Source organism: Hirundo rustica, chromosome 1 (genome assembly GCF_015227805.2).
Source record: "Hirundo rustica isolate bHirRus1 chromosome 1, bHirRus1.pri.v3, whole genome shotgun sequence".
In the NCBI taxonomy this organism is placed as follows: Eukaryota; Metazoa; Chordata; class Aves; order Passeriformes; family Hirundinidae; genus Hirundo; species Hirundo rustica.
The window spans coordinates 48,637,859-48,657,863 of record NC_053450.1 but is presented as its reverse complement, the minus strand read 5'-3'; the positions used below and the strand labels follow the sequence as shown (position 1 = coordinate 48,657,863).

Sequence of the window (20,005 nt, the reverse complement as noted above, 5' to 3'; positions counted from 1 at the left end):
GGCCAGCTGGAGATCGGCCTCTTCCCCCAGGCAACAAGCGACAGGAGAAGAGCAGATGTGCCAGGGGAGGTTTGGATTGGCTATCAGGAACAATCGCCTCTCTGAAAGGGTTGCCAAGCACTGAACAGCCTGTCCAGGGAAGCCGTGGAGTCACCATCCCTGGAAACCTTCAAGAAGCGTGCAGATGCGGCTCTCGGGGACGCGGCTTGGTGGTGGGCCCGGCAGCGCCGGGCTAACGGTCGGACTCCCCCACGCCGGAGGCGTTTCCGGACGCGCTCCCCGACCGCCGCTCCCGCCGCCGCTCCCGCCGCCGCCCGCGCTCCTCCTCCTTCCTGCCGGGCGGGAGGGGGCCATGGCGTCATCGGCGCGCGCCCGCAGCGCCGCCCCGCCGGGAACATGTCGCCGCCGCTCTTCAGCCTGCCCGAGGCGCGGCTCCGCTTCACGGTGAGCCTCCCCCGCCTCCCTCCAGCCTTCCCTCCGCGCCTCCAGCCTTCCCCCCGTCCCTGCCGCTCGGACGGGGGCCGGGCGGGCGGGCAGCTGCGGGGCCGGGCTGTGCCTCCGGGCCCGCGGCCCTGCAGCCGGGAGCGGCGCGGGCGCTCCTTTATGGAGCTCTGAGCGCGGCCGAGCTGCGGCGGTGTGGGAGTAAGGGTTGGGCTGCACGCCGGCTCGGCCAGGGGAGGATCAGTTATCGGGTTAGCGAAAATTAATGTAGGGACAATGAAAGTGGGGCGTGCCCCCCGCAGCAGAACGTCCGGGCGTGTTTCACTGGCTGTCTCGGTGCCTCTGCTGAAGGATGCTTTTCCTTTCCCGGAGCCCTGGGGCTCCGTGTGTACCCAGGCCTCCGGATCCCGGCGTTTGCGACACAGGTTGTCAGACGGGAGGATGAGATTTGCACAGAAGTGCTCGAGGCACACTGTCCATTAGATCGAATTTGTAACAGGAAATAGTAACTTTTAGACGATCTTTTTAGCAGGAGTCATGCACTTTTCAACATCTTCATAAGCGCAGGACTTGTTTGTAGGTGGTAGAAAATTGGGAAGAGCTGTTAACTCCCGTGAAGACAGAGAGGCTCTCAGGCAATTGAGCTGTCCCGTGCAGGGCCAGGAGTTGGATTTGATGATCTTTGTGGGTCCCTTCCGACTCACAGTGTTCTCTGATCTGTGTCCCAAACCACGATAACCACCTGAAGTTGTGAGTGTGGCACGTGAAACAATGACAGATGCAGGCTGATCACAAGAGCATGATGCTCTGTGTGTCCTTTGGAAATGCTGTTTTCACCACGCTGTTAGCCCGGGTTTAAGGTGTGATGCTCTACTAGCTCACATGCCTAATTCTCTATGTGCTTGTTATTTGCCCTTCTTGTTACAAAGTTCTCTCTGTAAACTAAGACATGTCGTGTGGCAGAAAGATTCCGTAGTATTTCTGTCCACTGTCAGAGGAAGGGGGAAGATCCTTTTAGTTTTGTACTGATGTTGTAGCTTTTCTTTCTTTGCCTTTTGGTAGACATCCACCAGAGAGGCTCTGATTAACAAAAGCATCAAGCCGTTGTTGAATGCATTTAATCAGGTTCCTGGAAGGTAAGTAAAGGCCACTTGATTTTTTAAAAAATGCCTACTTAGATAACTTTTAGTAATCTTGTGCCTGGGGGTTGTTACTAACTGAGGTGGAATGTTTGCATTTGCAGTGAAAATGAGAAGAAGTGTACCTTGGATCAAGCTTTTAGAGTTGTTGTAGAAGAAGAAATAGTAAGTACTTTAAACTACTGAAGCTCGTCTCTTGTTGAACCTCAAATTTCTATTTGCAGGCTAGTATGTTAATGTATAACTTACTTTAGTGTAAGAAAACACTTTATTAAATCCAGGAGGTATGTAATGGTGAGGTAATTGAGATTAAATACAGATGATTCAAGGAGTTTGGTAGGATCTTGTATTTTGCAGACATCACACTATGGTGAGAGCTGCTGTCTGAGCCTTTTCCGGCAGTTCTTTGTAATGCTTAAGAAAGTCTGCTACATCTTAAAAATCGAATCCATAAACATACATTGTTCAATATCTGTACCTTAAGAGTGGGTGGAAATGGTAGATTTGGAGTAGATGTCAGAAATTCTTCACTCTGAGGGTGGTGAGCCACTGGAGCAAGTTGTCCCAAGATGTTGTGGATGCCCCATCCCTGGAAGTGATGAAGGTCAGGCTGGATGGGGCTTTCAGCGACTACTGAAAGGTGTCTCTGCCCATGGTAGCGGGGTTTGAACAATGAGATCTTTTGGCCTACTCAAATCAAAACTATTTTGTGATTTGTTACTAATATGTAACAAAACTGCCTTGTGAGCTGAAAAGAATGATGGAAGGAGTCAAATAATGTATTATCAAATAATATTTGAATGAAGTCTGAATGTGGGATATCAGTTTTCAGAGGTAAATGACTCTGTGCTTTTGGGTCTTCAGTGGCTGGAAGCAGTCAGGGAAGGTTTCTTACTCAATAAAAACTTAATACTAATAGTATTAAGTGTTAAACTTAATAGTTAACTGATAGGTCAGATTTCATAGATTGTTTTGGAATGTTGAGTGTCAGTATTTCTTTTAAATATGCCTACTCGGAAACAAGAATTTTAGTTTTGTTAGATACATTATGGTCAGACTAGAGAATTTCAACACTGTTTTCTTTGTTTAGATAAACAAAGCTCCATGTGAGAATCTCCTGGCAATTATTTCCCTTGCTATTAATGGAGTCACAGAAGGTGAGCATCTCTCTTTCAAATCTGTTGGCAGTTTTAGAGATCATTTAGTGAAATTTTAAAATCTTGATTCCTGTAAGTCATCTACTGTGGTTATGTTTGGTGATATATGGCTCTTATGCTAGTGGTTAGTAAGCTTGGGTTTGTTTCAGAAGAGAAATCAAGTACAATATAATTAAATTTGATTATATATGTGATATTTGTGTTGGACTCTTTTGTTGCTGCTGTTGTTGTTAATAAAGAAAGATGAATGGGTTTGGTTGCAGCGTGATTAGCAGTTTCTTTGTCCAGCACTCTAAAATGATTAGAAGTTTCCCATCATAATTTCAAAAAATAGACCACTGAGGCAGAGAGGTAAAGTGACTTGGCAGAGGCAGAAATAACATCTCCTGGATATCTGTGTTCAATTCCTGTCAGTATATGGCTGTTTTCTAGATACTTGAATCTGTTTCAATAACAGATCATGTCAGAAATGAGTGTGCTGATCTCTTCTGAAGTGGCTTTTGCTTTCTTCCTTTTGTTTATTTGTTCACATTCTTTATTTATTCACATTATTCATCAAAAATTGTTTGTTTTAGTTAGTAGGTCAACTACATGTATGTTTTATCAGTTGTAGAGTAACAAGAACTGTGCTATGAGAAATGCAGGCACTGCCTACAGAGCATGGGTGGATGGACTGGGAGCACTGTTTTAGTGGTGCTTGAAAAGGCTCTCAGGCTTCATGGATGTGTGTAGTGGGACTATCTGTGGATTTAGAAGTCTGAAAGAGTTCACTTGCAGTCTGCAAAAAGATGTGTCATTGTATTGAGACTCTGAGGTCATTAGAACAGTGATTTTTTAAAATATTTATGTTAGTGCAAAGCTTTTGCAGATCTCATTTGGGTATGCATAGAAATAGTTTCAATGAAGTTCACATTTTAGCCCAAGTTTTCTGTTAGGATTTGTAGGAACTCAGAAGAATTTCTTTCTTCCACTTGTTAAAATAAAATCTCCCTCAAGTGTAATGCATCTCTTTGTTTTGTATTTCGGTTCAAATTTTTTGAATGTAACATTCCCTGTTCCTTATAGGTATCTGCACTGCATCAACTCCTTTTGTGCTTCTGGGGGATGTTCTGGATTGCCTCCCTTTGGATCAGTGTGACAAAATTTTCACTTTTGTGGAGAAAAATGTTGCTACGTGGAAATCTGTAGGTATTTTTGCAAAATGTTACATAGTTTGGCCAAAGCTTTCGTCTGCAAGAACCATTTTAATGAACAGAGTTTAACTGACTTTGTAGCTGACACGTAAGTGTCAGGTGCTCCAGAGATAGCACCTGAAAAGCATTCTGCTGTCTCGGTGTTTTCCTAACCTGGATTTTCTAACTAGAACCTCCTCCCATAGTCATTCAGGCTGGTTTGTTTCAGATAACATCATGGCCCCTGATATGTTCACAAACTGTTGTTTATTGTTAATTCAAGTATCTACCAATTTCTCCTTCCAGATCCCCAGTTCTGAACACTATAAGTCTTTTGCGTGTGCTCTGCTTATTTGTGTAAATCATTGTCCTGGTTTAGGGCAAATTTGGGAGAAAACTTCCAAAGAGGTCTCTCTAGAAAGAAGATTCAAGTGGCCCCTCCACCTACTGATTTGGGAAAAGAGTTCCTTCCAAATTTGCCCTCAATCATACATGGAGTAATAAAGGAAATGAGTGTAAAAATTAGTGTATTCCAAGAACAGAAACGTGGATGGTGTTCTAGAGTTCATTGTCACACATGTTTTTTCCTTACGAAGGCTGCATGTAAATGTGTTTTATGCTTTCTTGGAATTTGTGGGACTTGCCTTTTCTTGAAACCTGCCCCTTATGTAAGGGAAGACTCAATTTATGAGTTATCTGTAGGAGTGACTCATACTTACTCATATCTTGTGATTGGATTAGATCTGCTCAAGAAGGTTTTATGATCTCTTAATGTTCTAAATGCCTTTACTCTGTTTCAGAACACATTTTACTCTGCAGGGAAAAATTACTTGCTGCGCATGTGCAATGGTGAGTGGCAGTTCTTCGGGGAGGGGAGGCCGCATTAAAGAACTTCCTATCTCAGCAAATGAAAATTAGTTTAATAATTTCATTTGATTTCAGTTCAAATGTGTCCAATAAGTAATAAAGTTAAAAGGTGCATCACTCAACAGATATGCATTCTTGCTTATTAATGTAAAGGGAATTCTCTTCGTCAGTGGAGATCATTACAGAAGAATAGCATTCCTCAGCAATGACAAGGCCTGTATCCAAGGCTATATTTGAGTAGGATTCATTCAAATTTATTTTTTATTGGTGTTGAAGGTGTTAGGAGTATTGGCAGAATGCATTTGGAAGAAATATGTCTGGTCAGAGGGGGTCACTGGCATTTGAATTTACAAATATGAGCTTCCTTTCATTAGCTCTTAAGGTCATGTAATTAGCAAGTCTTGAATTCTGTTACATGAGAAATGAAAAGAGGGATAAATACTAATGTTCTTTACTTTTTACAATATTTAGATCTCCTAAGAAGATTATCTAAGTCACAAAATACAGTCTTTTGTGGAAGAATTCAACTGTTCTTGGCTCGGTTATTTCCACTTTCAGAAAAGTCAGGTGAGATTTTTTGCATTTCATCACACTTAACATCGAGACTAAATAACAGGAACCTTTTAAGTTTATGATGGTTTCAGACTAAATCCAGTTGGACCAAATCACTTTATACTTGTATCCTAGTTCTTGTGTCTGTCCTTGATGTTGTGACTTTTACTTGCTTTGACTTCAAATGTAAGTTTTGAATGCTCTGAGAATTGATTATCAGCATTTCGTAAACAGACTTGGGAACTTCACAGCTTTTAAGATTCACTCTTTGTTTTTCACAGGGCTTAACCTACAGAGTCAGTTTAACCTGGAAAATGTCACTGTTTTCAATACCAATGAACATGAGAGCACTCTGGGACAGAAGGTGAAAATTCCTATGTCATTTTTCACTGATTCTGCAGTAAATGTATAAGATTGCTTGCACAAAAAGTGTTTGGGACTGTAGATTGTCATTTGGTTGTCGCTCTGCCAGACCAAGCAGTTGTTTTGGGAATAGCCTTGTTACCTGGAACATTAAACTGTGCACTCTGAGGGGAAAAAGATGGGTTTGATTGTGAGGAATGAGCGATGTCACTTACTGTGCAGTTTTCCCCGCAGTATACAGAGGACAGAGCTGTCTCAGCTTTTTTCAGGAGAAGTGAGGCTACCAGTGCATTAAGACAGGAATTTGTTGCACAGGTTGCAGTAATAATACTTCAGAGTTCTTTTGAGTTACTAGCTTAAGCTTTCTGATCTGATATGTAATTGAATGTTTGCAGTAAACAACACTGTGAGAAGTCTGCAAACTGTAGTGGCATTTGTATAAATCTTAAATAGTTTTTTTCCTGTTTAGCACACCGAGGAGAGGGAGGAAGGAATGGATGTGGAAGAAGGTGAAATGGGAGATGATGAAGCACCAACAAGTTGGTGAGCTGACAGAAATTTAAAAGCTGAAGCAAAGTTTTATAAAGTGAAGGGAAAAGAGCTGTTCCGGAAATATCTTCAAATGTGGTCCAAATTATCCTCATCTCTTGCCCTCTGAAGATTAGATGTATCTAATCAGTGAAGACTCCTGGCAATGTCTTAATTGTTTAAGTTGCCTTGGAGACAGAAATGTACAGATTTGAAAAAGTCATATACCCTGGCTGAGAACCACTCTGGTTTCAACAGTTTTCCAAATTCCATTCACCAAACTTGTGATAAGATGTATTCAGGAATTTTGAGTATATGCTTAAGGAGAAAGAGCTGTGTTCCCATTCATGCCAGATAGTGAAAAAGTCCTAAGATACCTTTTTGTGTACTATTTTTGCTTTTATGGCGAGAAAGTAACAACAGACTGAATGGAAAACTCTTACAAGGACAAATTCTGGGTTACAGATTTCTCTGTGATGGTTCACTACTGACTCACTGATTTATTTTCCAAAATGAATGATATTTTCTGGGGTTGTACATTCCTGAGTGAACTTGAATATAATGTATTGCTTTTCGGTATGGTGTTTTTTTTCATTATTTTTTCCACAGTTCCATTCCAATAGATTATAACCTGTATAGAAAATTCTGGTCGCTTCAAGATTATTTTAGAAATCCTGTGCAGTGCTATGAGAAGGTGTCATGGAAAACGTTTCTTAAGGTAATCTGAGTTCATGCTTTCAACCATTCAGCCTGAGTTAAGGTCATTGTTTCCATGAGTAGCAGTGACTGCATAAGCATGGAGCAGTTCAAAGTCTTAGGCCACTGGAAAATGATAGTGCATGAGGAAATGCATTTTGCTGTTCTCTAAAGTGAGCCTTTTTCAGTAAATGAATATGTTGTGTTAAAATGTACAGTAAACCACCTAATATATGTTGATATCAGAGATACTTCATATGTTCCAACAGTGCCAAAAGTACCTTTTTTGTGGTTTTTCAGCTGCAAAAAGCAGAAATTGTGGGTTTGGGTGGGTTTTTTTACCCTGAGAAGACAGATAGCTCTCTCTAATCATAGCTCTTATTTTTGAGTAGTCATATTGATGCCAGTGGGATCCTAAAGATTACTGGTTTCTAATGAAACAAGTCTTTGTAGAAGCAGTGACTTGAATGTCCCCTTCAGCCAGCTGTTTCAGTTTTGTTTAGTATGAATATTGATGAGGATTTATTGCTAAGGTACTGTTTCTTCACAATTTGTCACTCAGTATTTATTTAATTCAAAGAAGCTTAGGGTTTTTTTATCTTCATTCTCTGTATTCTGGTAGTAAGAGGTGACATCTGTTCAGACATCCTAATATAAATCTAGTTAATGACATCTAATGGGGTCAAAAAAAGAAGAATACCCACAAAAAACCACCGTAGGTGCAGTTCAGAAACTGATCAAGGCCAGACTTCAGTCTTTCAGATGAATTTTTTTAATATAGCACTGTCATCATGTGAACCTTTTTTCTGCATGATGTCTAAACAACGAAGGCATTGTTCTCAACCCAAAATGTTGTTTTTCTTACCATGCTTTAAATATCCCATATGACCAAATGTTCTGACATGATAACGCTTTCACTTCGTTTGTGGTGTTCAGGCAAGTCCTACGCATCAGTTAACAAGAGGGTTGTTTCAATGGGCTGACAGCAAATTTACAAATTATTTTACTTGCTTGGCTTTAAGTCTAGTATAGTTCTCTAACTGCAAAGGTTCAGTATTGTTTTCATGTGGTAAATAACTCTGTTTTATAGTACTCAGAAGAAGTTTTGGCTGTTTTCAAAAGTTACAAATTGGACGACACTCAGGCTTCCAGGAAAAAGTTGGAAGAACTAAAAACAGGAGGAGAACACGTATATTTTGCGAAGTTCCTAACTAGTGAAAAGGTACGTGGTTTCCCTTCTAGAATCCCAGGCTAACTCAGGTTGGAAGGAGCCTATGTCTGGTTCAGCCTCCCTGCTCAAAGCTCTCAGCTCAAGCAGTTGATCAGCACTATATCCAGTTGAGATTCCACAGTTTCTCTGGGTATCACATTACGCTGTTTGGCCACTTTATTTAGATAGATTTATTCTATTTCTTTTTCTATTTTATTCTTTGTGGGTTGCCTTTGTTAATTAATGACTCGGGGAGCTTATGTTTCTGGAATAAGAGTCTTCAGTAAAAATGCCATTTATTTATTGGATTTAATTTCTAATGTTGCCTTTACAAAGATAAGTTAAAAGAGAGTAAATATTTAAAGACCTGTTGCTTTTTTTGTTGTTGTTTAGCTGATGGATTTACAGCTGAGTGACAGCAACTTCCGTCGTCACATTTTGTTGCAGTACCTGATACTATTTCAGTATCTAAAGGGACAAGTCAAATTTAAAAGGTAATGTGAAAATATTTTGTGTTTGGGGATGGGGAACTAGGAACTTGGAGACAAACCAACCTTGTTCCAAAATAGTTTGCCTGCTTAGTCTGAGGTTGTGGAACTTGGAGCCTTGGACTGGTAAATACAGAGTGTGGCTGAAGATATTTTACAGCAGGAAAGCAGAGCATCATTTCTCTGTTCCTCTGCCTGATTCTTTGCCCTCCCATGCTGTAGTGTTCACTGGACTTACTCAGACTTTTACTATACAGGCAAAACCCCAATCTGCTGATTCTTGCTGAGTAAATTTTCTGCCAAGTTGATGAGTTGTGGGGTCTCAGAGAAGTAGAGGCTATTAAAACTTGCTCACAGTGAGTGCCAGCCATAAGAGGGAAGGAGACTCTCCTTGGCAGCACCAAGTTGTTAGACCAGTCCAAGGTGCTTGTGTGTGGCATCGTTTTGAACCTATGCTGACTCTACAATGTGGCATTGGTTGCTGATTTGGTTTTTTCTTAGCATACTGCAGAACTCCGTCTAAAATGCCAAGAAACAACAATGGTGATTGTTGCTTTTCTAAGTCAGTGGAATAGAACCAGACCCTCTCTGTTCCTAGTCTCTAATGTTATCCTGAAGAAAATCCTGTCATTCATTTCCTGTGCCCTGGGCCATATGTGCACATAATAATTAACATCCTTAACAAGGCAGCTGTCTCCCACCTGCTATATATTGCTTTTTACAAACAGCTCTCAAAGAACTTTGTAAACTAGGTTAGGATCATTATCCTAATTCTATGGATTATTTATCAAGGCAGTCTAGTGGCTGAGAAGGAATGGAATTCAGGTCTTCTGAATTCCACTTCAGTCCTTTTGAGGGGACAGTCATTCCAATGTCAGTGTACTAAAACGTTCATTATAAACAGTCACTTACTGGAGGTCATGGATGGCGTGAAGTACAAATGGTGTAGTATAATACTTGATGGATGTTTTTGGGGTAAATCTTTTCATTTGCTGTGTTTTGGGTCCAACATCCAGGTGTGTTCTTGAATCACTCAAATGAGCTTCCTATTGAGTGAATCTGCACCTTGAGAGTATAGTCCCCAAGCACATCTGATTAATTCCACAAACTAATAAATGGTCAGTCCCTGGGACCAGAGCAGATCACGTTCAATGCACTTTCCTCAGATCCCCTCTAACACCCCCTCAGAAGATATGTAGTGTAAATGATGTGTCCTCAGCACACTTCCTAATGTGTGGTTTTGTTTTTCAATTCCAGTTCAAACTACGTTCTAACAGATGAACAGTCTCTTTGGATTGAAGATACTACAAAAGCAGTCTACCAGGTTGGTGTAGTATCTACTTCCATATTACATGGAAGAATATTAAGCATGTATTATTGTATCAACAACCTTTGAAGCAGTAACCACCATTTTCTCTGGAGTTTTTTTCCTACATACACTGCTACAGATATAATGTGAAAAGTTCACCTTTTCTCCCATTCATAGCTTCTTTCAGAAAATCCTCCAGATGGGGAAAGATTCTCAAAAATGGTCGAGGTGAGTATTTTGATACCTGCCTGAACAAAGTCTGTATAGCACATTAAAAAGCAGTCTCAGCTTAAACTAGCTTTTGGAACACAGCTGTTATATCCGTGAGAAATTTTACCTCATCCCAGTAAAAAAAGGTCTTATAATGTCTTTTTATTTTGTAGTCATATTTTATTCCATGTTTTCATTAATATTCTTTTCTTCCTTCATCTGGGGAGAAATGAAAATAAGCCTGTATGTGCATGTGTACATACAGGACAATAACTATTGGAAAGCAAAAAATATTTTAAAGTTTTTGCAGATAGGAGTTTGTATGCCCAAAGACATGGAAATAAAATACAATTAAAAATTATAAAAAAACCCTAGCAGCTGTCTATTTGTTTTCCTTTTTTCCTTTACTTTGACTGCATCTATTTTCTTGTCGAGACCTAGGGAAATAAAGCCTTTCCTACAATTTTTGGAAGTGAGGAGATACACTTTTTTTGAGTAAATTAAACCAGTTGCCTAAAATTATATTGATGATCTTCAAGATAGTGACTGAAACACACAACCTAGAATAAAGTTTTCCCCTTAATTTTAACAGCTCAGTTTAAAACTTTAGGGTCAACTCTGAAAATGCTTATGACCTTAATAATGTGCAATACTTCTGTGTTTCTACAGCATATATTAAATACTGAAGAAAACTGGAACTCATGGAAAAATGAGGGCTGCCCAAGCTTTGTGAAAGAAAGGTAACTGTGTTAAGAAACAAGAGCTTTCTGCTGCTTGTTTGAAGTGGTTACACTTCAGAATATTGTCCTACCCATGGTGCACGTGAGCATTAACCACTCACACAACTTGGAGATCTGTACAGTTGCCTGTCCCTTCAGTGAGTGCAAAAGGCTCTTAGACTTCTGCCAAAAGTCCTGAGGCTTGCAGTGTGTCAGGGAAGAGGTGGTTATGGGTGTGTGGGCTCTCAGGAGAGCATTCCTCATTGTCTCAGGGCAACATTCTGTGGTACTGAGGATCCAGTGGTCCAGGAGGCCGGAGCAGGTTTTGTCCCCTCCTGCTTTCAGCAGAGCCTAGGCTGAAGTGGTTAGTGCCTGACTTTCCCATGCATCCCTTTGGATTGCCTCTAATGAAGCCTTTGGCATTATGGCTTTGACAGGGCAGCAGAGCTGGGCTTTGTGTAACAGTTCTCTTATGCCATTTATTTATTCGTTTGCTGCTTGATGGTGATTGCTTACCTTAAGGGAAATGACAGATGGCTTTCACCACTGAAAGTTTCCTGTGTTGTTAGTTACCAACTAGTGGCAAAACTTGAGCTTTGATTCCATGTATCTACTTGACTATCTTGAGGGGATGACCAGACATTTGTCTTCCACCCTTCTTCACTGTACACACAGACTGTGGTAAGCTCTTTGTGGTAAGAAGCATCTGGGTCATTATCTCTTTGGAGAATTCCTTTTACTGTAGAGATGAGGCGCAGCCGCCTCTTCATGACTTAAGGTGTTTGCAAAAAAAGGGGAATGGGGCTGTTAGAAGAGAGAAATTACTGTTGCCGGGGGATTGTGGGCAAGTCAAATGATAAAATTTGACTTTTACAAATATTCTGTCTCCTTTAGATCTCATCCAGAGTTTCAGCTTGGGTAGGTCTTGCCCTAACCTCAGTGCTCTGGGATCTCCATTCTCTGATCCCATGAAATCAGGTGCACCTGGGGAAAGAGGCCTTGCAATCATAGAGCAGATGATCCCAGCAGCAGGGTAGATAATGTGCTGCTGGCACAAATGTGATTTGCTTCCTTCTCTTTATCGGGACTCTGGTAGACCTTTACATTTTTGAGTGAGCTAATTTTGGTGTCTGGCGGTATCCTTTGCTTATCTCTAATTTGCCTTCTCTCTCCTCTTCCCCACTGCCTCCTTCCACTCTTACACTCCTTGTCCTTCAGTCCTGTCATTATGATTTAACTTGACACCATCTCAAGGTGAAAGGTGAAGGTGAAATAGCTTTTTTTGTTCTTGAGATATTACTGGTTTGATACTAAAGAGCTTTTTTTTTTTTTTTTTTCTTTAGACCTCCTGATTCTAAGCCTATGAGGCCTGTGAGGAAGAGGCCAGCTCCAGAGGACTTCTTAGGAAAGGGATCAAACAAAAAAATCCTTATGGGGAAGTACGTTGTGTTCTCTTTCCTTTACAGTATTTCGGGGTTTGGGTTGGTTATTTGGTTTGGGGGGTTTTGTGTTTGGGGTTTTTCCCCCCACTGTTTTTTCTATACAACGATTTTCAAACATCCTTACTTTGGAACTGCCAAAGGCTACATCATTCTTTTAAAACTTGAAGTAGGCTTTTTGTCCTTATGACGATCTTTTGCAGGTCCCTCTAAAACAGTCCCTAGGTGTGGAATGGTGGAATGATGAACATAAACAGTGTGTGTTCATGCTTTGCTTTTCAGTGAGGAACTGACCCGCCTTTGGAATTTATGTCCTGATAACATGGAAGCCTGTAAATCTGAGAGTAGGTAGGTAAAAAAAGGGTGTGTCATTGTCTAAAGCTAACTAATTAGCACTCTAATTAGAGAGTTACAAAATTGGCATAAGGAAGATGTACAAGATGATCTTAGGAGGTGTGCATTTCACACCTTCTTGAGAGAAGGTGGCTGTATGAATCTTTGCCTTGATATCTCCTTACAGTTTTCCTCACTTCTTTGAGTGTTTATGCTGTCAGTAATTTTCAATGCTTAGTAAAGTGAAATCTAAGCTGAAAACCAGATGAAAACTCCTCTTTTGTGGAGCATGATTGTATAATTAATTACCTTACATAATGAAGGAAGGTTGCCAAGTCTGGCTCTGATGAAGTTAGCATGATACTTGGCTATGATTTTCAAGCAGGACTGTGCTTTAAACAAAGCTAGATAAGAGGAAATTTGCTACCAGGCATTGTTCCAGCACATACAAGGTCTACTCATGGGGCAGATATAGAAAAATGCAATTATGGGTTGTCCTTTATGCTTGCACAATTGTAGGAAATACTTAATATGCACTCTGCTACACAACCTTCTTTGTTACAGATACCAAAGTCTCTTTTTGCTGTGCAGATGTGATACGGAGTAAGAAAAGTTGGAGAAGGAATGGGACAGTTCCTAAAGAGAACTGTGCTGCTAATGGCTGATTGCTTGGGGAGAGGTGCTAGCTGTGCAGATATCCTGAGGGGAGGAATTGCTTTTCTAGAGGTTCAGAGCTTTGCAGAGGAAGTGCCCTCCTTCCCTTGTGAGGCTGGGATGTACAGGAAGGCCTTTGACAGGATACCTGGCTTTACTAGGCCAAGGGATGAAGGTGGAGTTGTGTTTGGGACCAAAGCTTTTGGTTCCCTGTGTGATTGTATTGTGCTACAATGTCTTTATAAATAAAGCCCTTAACAAATGGAGATAAACAAAGAAAGTGCAAGCCATGGTAAACAGGAAATAGAATCCCAAACAGTAAACGGATCCCATGGCATCCGGATTCAGTTCCAAGTTTTTGTTATGGGCTTTGTGACTGTGCATGGTCAAGTGAGTGTATCTTTTTGCTTCGGTTCTTCACATCACCATTCAAATGGGGTAATGCTTTCTTAGCTGTCCCCTTTCTAGATTGTTGTTCTGGGGATAGCATGGCAGGACTCAGATGGGTTTTCAAGGTTCTGGCTTTGGTTCTGGTACTCAGTGATGATGCATGGGACACTGCTGCCCTGGGCAAAATGCCTTTTTTAAAACAAAATTTAAGCAAATTTATAGACCCCTGCTGCAGCCCTTTACTAGACTCCCTTGCAGAAGCAGGTGTGTCTCTGCCAGCATTAGGCAGGAGAAATACAGATCATTATGAGCTTGCTTTGCCACTGAGAGCCTTGGCTCTCGGTAACCTACAGCTCTTTTGCAATCTGTGTTTCTTGGTTAGAGTCTTCTCAGCAGCAAACCGTCTGATGGTGTGAAGTTCATTTCTATTCTGTTTTTAGGTCAGGGTTCCTTTTGTGCTGCTTTGAGTACCTGTCAGAACCCACCACAAGCAGTTCCCAGAGCAGATGGAACTGAGGTAGGGGGTGGCAGGGCCAGCGTTGTTTTACTGATGCGGCCAAGTGGCACAAAACTGCAACCATTTGAGACTCCTGAGCCGTTGTGAGCTGTGCAAATGCTGTTGACAGATGTTGATGTCACCTCTTGGTATGGCAGGAGGTTTAAATGTATATAATAGGCAGTGCTAGCAACTGTTGACACACTCTAGTGGTTATGCAGTAAATAATTTTATAGCAACATGTATCAGTTTCTTTGCTTATTTAAAATTGTTAAATTTGAGTGTGTTGTTTTGGGGTTTGTTTTTTTCTCTTCAGTGGATGAGCCTGAGATGTGTCTGAAGGAACAAAATCTGTTTTAGAGAAGTTTGTGAAGCATATTAAACTCCTTATTTGATCTTTTTTAGGGAATATATGCCAACACTGGAGGAATTTTTTGAGGAAGCTATTGAACAAGCAGACCCTGAAAACATGGTTGAAAATAAGTATAAGTACGTCCATCTCTGCTGTGTTTCACTTGATTTTAATCAGATTCTTCTCAGCATTACTAGTATCTGTATAGGACTTCAGAAATGTACAAAAATGGTTTAAATTTGGACAGAATTATATTACTAAATGTCTCAAATCTCTCTGTGCTTTTATAGATGCCAGACTTTACTAATCGAACTTGTGTTTTATTGTAGGGCTGTGAACAATTCTAACTATGGCTGGAGAGCACTGAGACTTCTGGCACGTAGAAGTCCCCACTTCTTCCAGCCAACAAACCAACAATTCAAGAGTTTACCTGAATATCTAGAAAACATGGTAATCAAATTAGCCAAGGAGCTGCCTGTAAGTAATATCCTGTAATAATAAATGCTGAATTTGTTCACTTTCTGCTTGTCCCTCTGCAGTCCATTTGGTACATGGGGACAGAGGTGGGGAAAAAAAACAGCCAGGAAAAAAGTTTGTGCACTAAAGTAAAAATTGCAAATAAAATTAGTCTGATCTGAAGATCCCAGTAACAATAAACTGAGTAACATTGATTAACCTAGTAACTGTTGAGCCTTGCCTTGTGCAAGAAACCAGCTGTGGCTATCCTGTTGGTAGGCAGTTTATATATTTATATTTATATATTTATATATGTGTGTGTTAATATATACACATATATATTAACCCAGCTGGATTCCATGCATTCCATTGCAGTGCAGACCAATTTTATGGAGGGTGTAAACCAGAATCATGGTTTGTGAATATACTGGGGTGGCAGGAGAGGAAGCAGTGTGTGCAGCTGAAGGTGCTGTGCTAAGTGTTACCAGAGCTTTACAGCAGGGTTTGCCAGAGTTCTATCAGCTCCCTGACTTGTAAAATATGCAAAATAAGAATAAACCTTGTGGAGCTGCAAAATCAAGACATTAACCCTTTGTTTGGTCAACAGTACAAATTTGAGTCCAGGGAGGGGCCTTTCAGGTGGCTTTATACACAGTGATGAGGCTGCCAGTGGGGAATGGGGGTACTTTCTGCACCTCTAGCACACAACCCAGCAAAGTCTTGCAGATACAAACCCCTGCTTCTCTACTGAGACCTTCCTTCTATGTAATGTCAGGTCTAAAGGTTGGATTTTACTATATGGCTGTTTCATTTGTCCAGCCATCGGAGTTAACTGTATGCTAATAGCAAGTTTAGAAAAAAATGTGGGGATTTTAGTTTGTTGTTTAAATATATTAAGGTATGGCTGTATGTAGTACTCCTGGTGTTACTACTGTCATGTGCCAAATGCAAGAAACAACTGTGTACCTAAGGCCTGAGGCTGAAATGTAGAAAAAGGTGAAACCTTTTGGCTGATCAGTAGCTAAAAGAGGGAGCGAAAAGTTTGTTGTTTGTATATTTGTTTGCCACCTTCCAGAAGTCTGAAAGTACATAAACTTTGGGGAATTCTCAAGTGTGGAATAAAATTAGTGAATAACAATAATAATGATTTTTTTTTTTAATGCTCATCAGAAGTGATCTTAAATTTGGTTGGCTGGGGTTTTTTTAAGGGAGTGATAAAGCTTACCATGGAGTGCTTAGTTGTTGTTACTATGAAAAGGAAGAATCCTGTCAAGTCAGTGGATGCTTTTATGAGGTTTTTTAAGTTAGTAATATTAAAACTTACTGGTGTTTAGGAGACTCTGGGGGACTTCTAATTCTTATATAGGATCGTGTCAGGCTTTCCATTCTAACACACATTCCACAGACAAGCACAGAGCTGCTGAATTTCTCTTTGAACACAAAATTCATCCAGTGATGTTTAGTTCTTTCATTGTAGCCTCCTTCTGAAGAAATAAAAACAGGTGAAGATGAAGATGAGGAAGATAATGATGCTTTATTAAAGGAAAACAATGAAAGTAAGATTTGCATATTCTCAGTCTTTTCAATTTTTCTCTTGATGTGTATTTCAGAATCTGTGTTTTAACATGGTTTCCACTGAGGGCCATCAGTCCTGCTTACCCCAGTGCATTTGCACCGAGAGGCGCAGCCTTTTCAGGACACGGGGCACCAGGAGCAGCCTCCCAGTGTCCTGGCCTGCAATGCTGAAAGCATCCAACCTGTTGGATTAGCACTTTCATTAGGAAGCCTCTTTCACCTTTTCTGCTATGTGGTGTATGTTGCCAGCATCACTGGGTGTTCATGGCTGAAATGTCAGCTGGGTAAAAAGCCGCCTCACCCGCTTTCCTCTTCTCTCTGCCCTTTAATCACTGGGGTAAGCACTTTCCCCTAGCCCCTCCCTGGGTGGTAGTTGTGGGACTTTCAAAAATGGATGTATTCCAACTCTGAGATCTTTACTTCCTCTTCATTTAAAATACCTTAAAGGCAAAAGGTTCTCTGGGAGAAGAGTAGCCTTCCTGACAAACATCATCTCGCTCATTTTTCTCCACAATCCACTCCCGTTTGTCTCTCAGCTTTAATCCTGCCACGTCCTGCTCCTGCATATCCTTTCCCATCTCCTTTGTCTGTGAATGTCCCCTCTTCCTTCCTCATTCATGTCTTCATCCCACAGCACCTTCTCCCTTGTGTGTTGTAACCCTGTGTGCCCACTCCTGGATCCAGCATGGGCGGATGGCATACGCAGGGCACGGAAGCCAAACACTGGGTACCTCTGGCAGCGTGGTTGCAAGCTTTTTTCTGTCAGTGGAAAGCCACCTGTGGGCCTCTGTGAATCTCTCTCATGTTGCCCTTTTCCATCCAGCACTTTACCTTTTCCACAGTCTCCTTTCCAATAGTAGAGAAGTTCTTTTCCTCTTCAGCTTACTGCTAATTCACACAGCCTTTGTGGTGTCACTGTATGGAATTTACATCTTTCTTTAAATCTTGTCTTAAAGCAACAATGGCAGAGCCGTGGTCTGCTGTGCTTAGACATGAGGGAATTGATCTGAGGGCTTCTATTGTTTTCTTGTTCTGCATCTTTTGTCCTTTCCCCTCGACATGACTTCAGTTCAGATAAATGAGTGTGACTGATAAGCACTGGAGAGACTTGAAACTTCTACTCCATGCTAACTGTCTCTTTGGCATGAGAAGAGACTATTTTTTTAATAAGAGATTAATTTTTAATAAAATATCTGTATTAAAAAATAGGAATATGATTAATTTCTCTACGTAATTCCATCTTCGGTGTTTCTTTCTTTAAAATTGTGAAATAAATGTGGGTGGTAAGCCATAGATGGTAGACCATGATAAGCTATGAATGTGCAAACCCATCTGAAATCACCACAGCACCTGGCTTCTCAGCAGAGCCTAGTGTTCCATGGTTTTTATGTCAATGCCAGAATGACAGAAAATTCCTTCAAGTACTGACTACACATGAAATTTACTGTCAGAGCCCTGTTGCCAATAGGAACATGGGGGAAAAAAGGGAGTGAAGCTGCGCTTGTTTGGTTGTTTTTTGGGTTTTTTTTAACCTGGATTGAGTTTGAGTAAGGTGACTAAAATATTTTTAAAATTCCAAAACAGCTAAATGTTAAAGATTTCTTTGCATTTTAATGTTATGTTTGACTTGTGTTGAAAACTGTAGTCTGCCAGTCAAAATCCTTGTTTTCATTTGGAAGAAGCAGTTCTGTATTTAAGACTTTGGCACTTCTCTCTCAGTGTAATACGAGATAACATAAAAGGCAAGATTTTCCTTTTTGTGGGCATTACAGGACATTGCTCTTGAAACCCAGGTAAACACCTGTAAAAGTCTGCTCTCATAGCTCGAGTAGGTTTGAAAAGCTACAGGAAAGGTGTAAGTCAGTCTGTCAGTAAACAAACAGAAGATTTAAAATGGGGCAGGCAGATCAGGGAGGATTGATTTGCAGTGCCCGGAGCTGTTCTCTGTGTCTCACTGATTGCTTCTCTGTTTTGCCCAGGTCCAGAGGTGCAGCGGGACAAAGCCATGACGGGCGAGCAGATCGAGTCCGTTGCCAGCAGGCTGGGGGAGCAGTGGAAGGCCTTAGCCCCCTTCTTGGAGATGAAGGAATCTGATATCCGGCAGATCGAGCTGGACAGCGAGGACGTGAAGATGAGAGCGAAGCAGCTGCTGGTGGCCTGGCAGGATCAGGAGGGCGCTCACGCCACCCCCGAGAACCTGATCGTGGCGCTGACCAAAGCCGGGCTCGGGGAGCTGGCCGAGAGCCTCACCAACGACACCGAAGGCAGCAGCTAACTCAACTCAGATGCCAGCTGACTGACTTGGGGCTGGGGGTCGTGGTAATTGTGACTGCTGGTGCTTGCCATTGATAATTGTTACTTTGTCGCTAGGTAACGGATTTTTGATAGGTATTTTACGTTCAGGAAATGACATAAAGCTTTTTAATAATGCTGCTGGATTGTCCAGATTGAGAAAAAGATTGGTCACCCTGGCCTGGCACTAGGAAGCTTCATCTTTGGTGGTAGAATGTAAAGGGGAGGATGGAGAGTCCTGGCAGCTTTTGGGGCAGGGTGTGGGACAGTTTGGCACCAGCAGAACTCGGGTTGCTCCTGCTGGACAGAGAATTGGCAAGCTCGTTCCTCACAGCAGGGAAGGACTGCATGTGAAGGATGTCAAGAGTCACCCTTTTGGGGTGATGGCAGCTGGGGACTGTCAAAACCTACCTGGCAGAGGTAAAATAAGAGGGTTGTGACGGAGCTCCTAGGCACAGCACTGACTTTCCAGGGAAGAAGTGCTATCCTGCTCTCCCACTGAAGCACTGGTTTAGTCAGTGATCCTGGGGTTTCCATGCTGGGTTTTAGTTTCTCATTCTTTCGCTATGTAGGAATGCCCCTGAGCCCTGGTAAACAGGTTACTGTGAAGGTTTCATTTTAAGGCCATGGTTTTCTGCAGATGGATGCAAGCTGTTTTCCCTCAAAATGGGAGATTTTTGCAGTGTTACAGCAGCTGGCTACAGCTTGGGCTGTGGCTAGTTTGTGTAGTGTTTCTGTCATTCAGCAAGATCTCTAGAATGGGTTGGTGTTTGGAATAGCTTTCACTGAACTCTCTTCTCTGTATTTCTTCAGCTGTTCACTCATAGCTGTGAATTTCCAGCATGATTAGCTACCACCTCAAACGAGAGTTCCTGCCTGCAGAGTTTTGTGCCTGCTGCAGCACTTTGGCCTTAAATGGGATTAGGAATTTGATTAGGGTGCTTCACCAAAGGTTGGTAGGGGCAGAAATACAGGAAAATTATTGGAAATAACAGCCCAGGTCTTAGCTCCTGTTGCAGGTAGGGGTTGGTAGAAGGTATGAACTCCAGCAGTTTCAACTGTTGAAGGGACTTGAGCATATTGTGAGTGGAGGTGTGCAGGTGTGACTGACAGCTTCCGTGCTGGGAAAGCTGAGGATGACAGTGGGAGGATGCGGTTCCACAGAGC

General features: G+C 41.6%; 1 protein-coding gene across 2 annotated transcripts; it reads left to right on the top strand.

The window, feature by feature from the left end:
• Nucleotides 1-315: 315 nt before the first annotated feature.
• On the top strand, nt 316-18,979 carry THOC1 (THO complex subunit 1). 2 transcript variants are annotated; one of them, XM_040083340.2, is made up of 22 exons: nt 316-444; nt 1,504-1,577; nt 1,685-1,745; nt 2,671-2,737; nt 3,803-3,921; nt 4,710-4,758; nt 5,248-5,343; nt 5,610-5,692; nt 6,161-6,234; nt 6,829-6,937; nt 8,006-8,137; nt 8,519-8,619; nt 9,871-9,937; nt 10,100-10,150; nt 10,802-10,872; nt 11,746-11,769; nt 12,195-12,290; nt 12,573-12,638; nt 14,569-14,652; nt 14,845-14,992; nt 16,449-16,527; nt 18,526-18,979. In XM_040083340.2, exons 1-22 carry the CDS (start codon nt 397-399, stop codon nt 18,819-18,821), a joined length of 1,995 nt encoding a protein of 664 aa, XP_039939274.1. In that variant the 5' UTR covers nt 316-396; the 3' UTR covers nt 18,822-18,979. The 2 variants fall into 2 exon arrangements, with proteins under 2 accessions (XP_039939274.1, XP_039939283.1); XM_040083349.2 differs by lacking the exon at nt 11,746-11,769.
• Nucleotides 18,980-20,005: the final 1,026 nt, after the last annotated feature.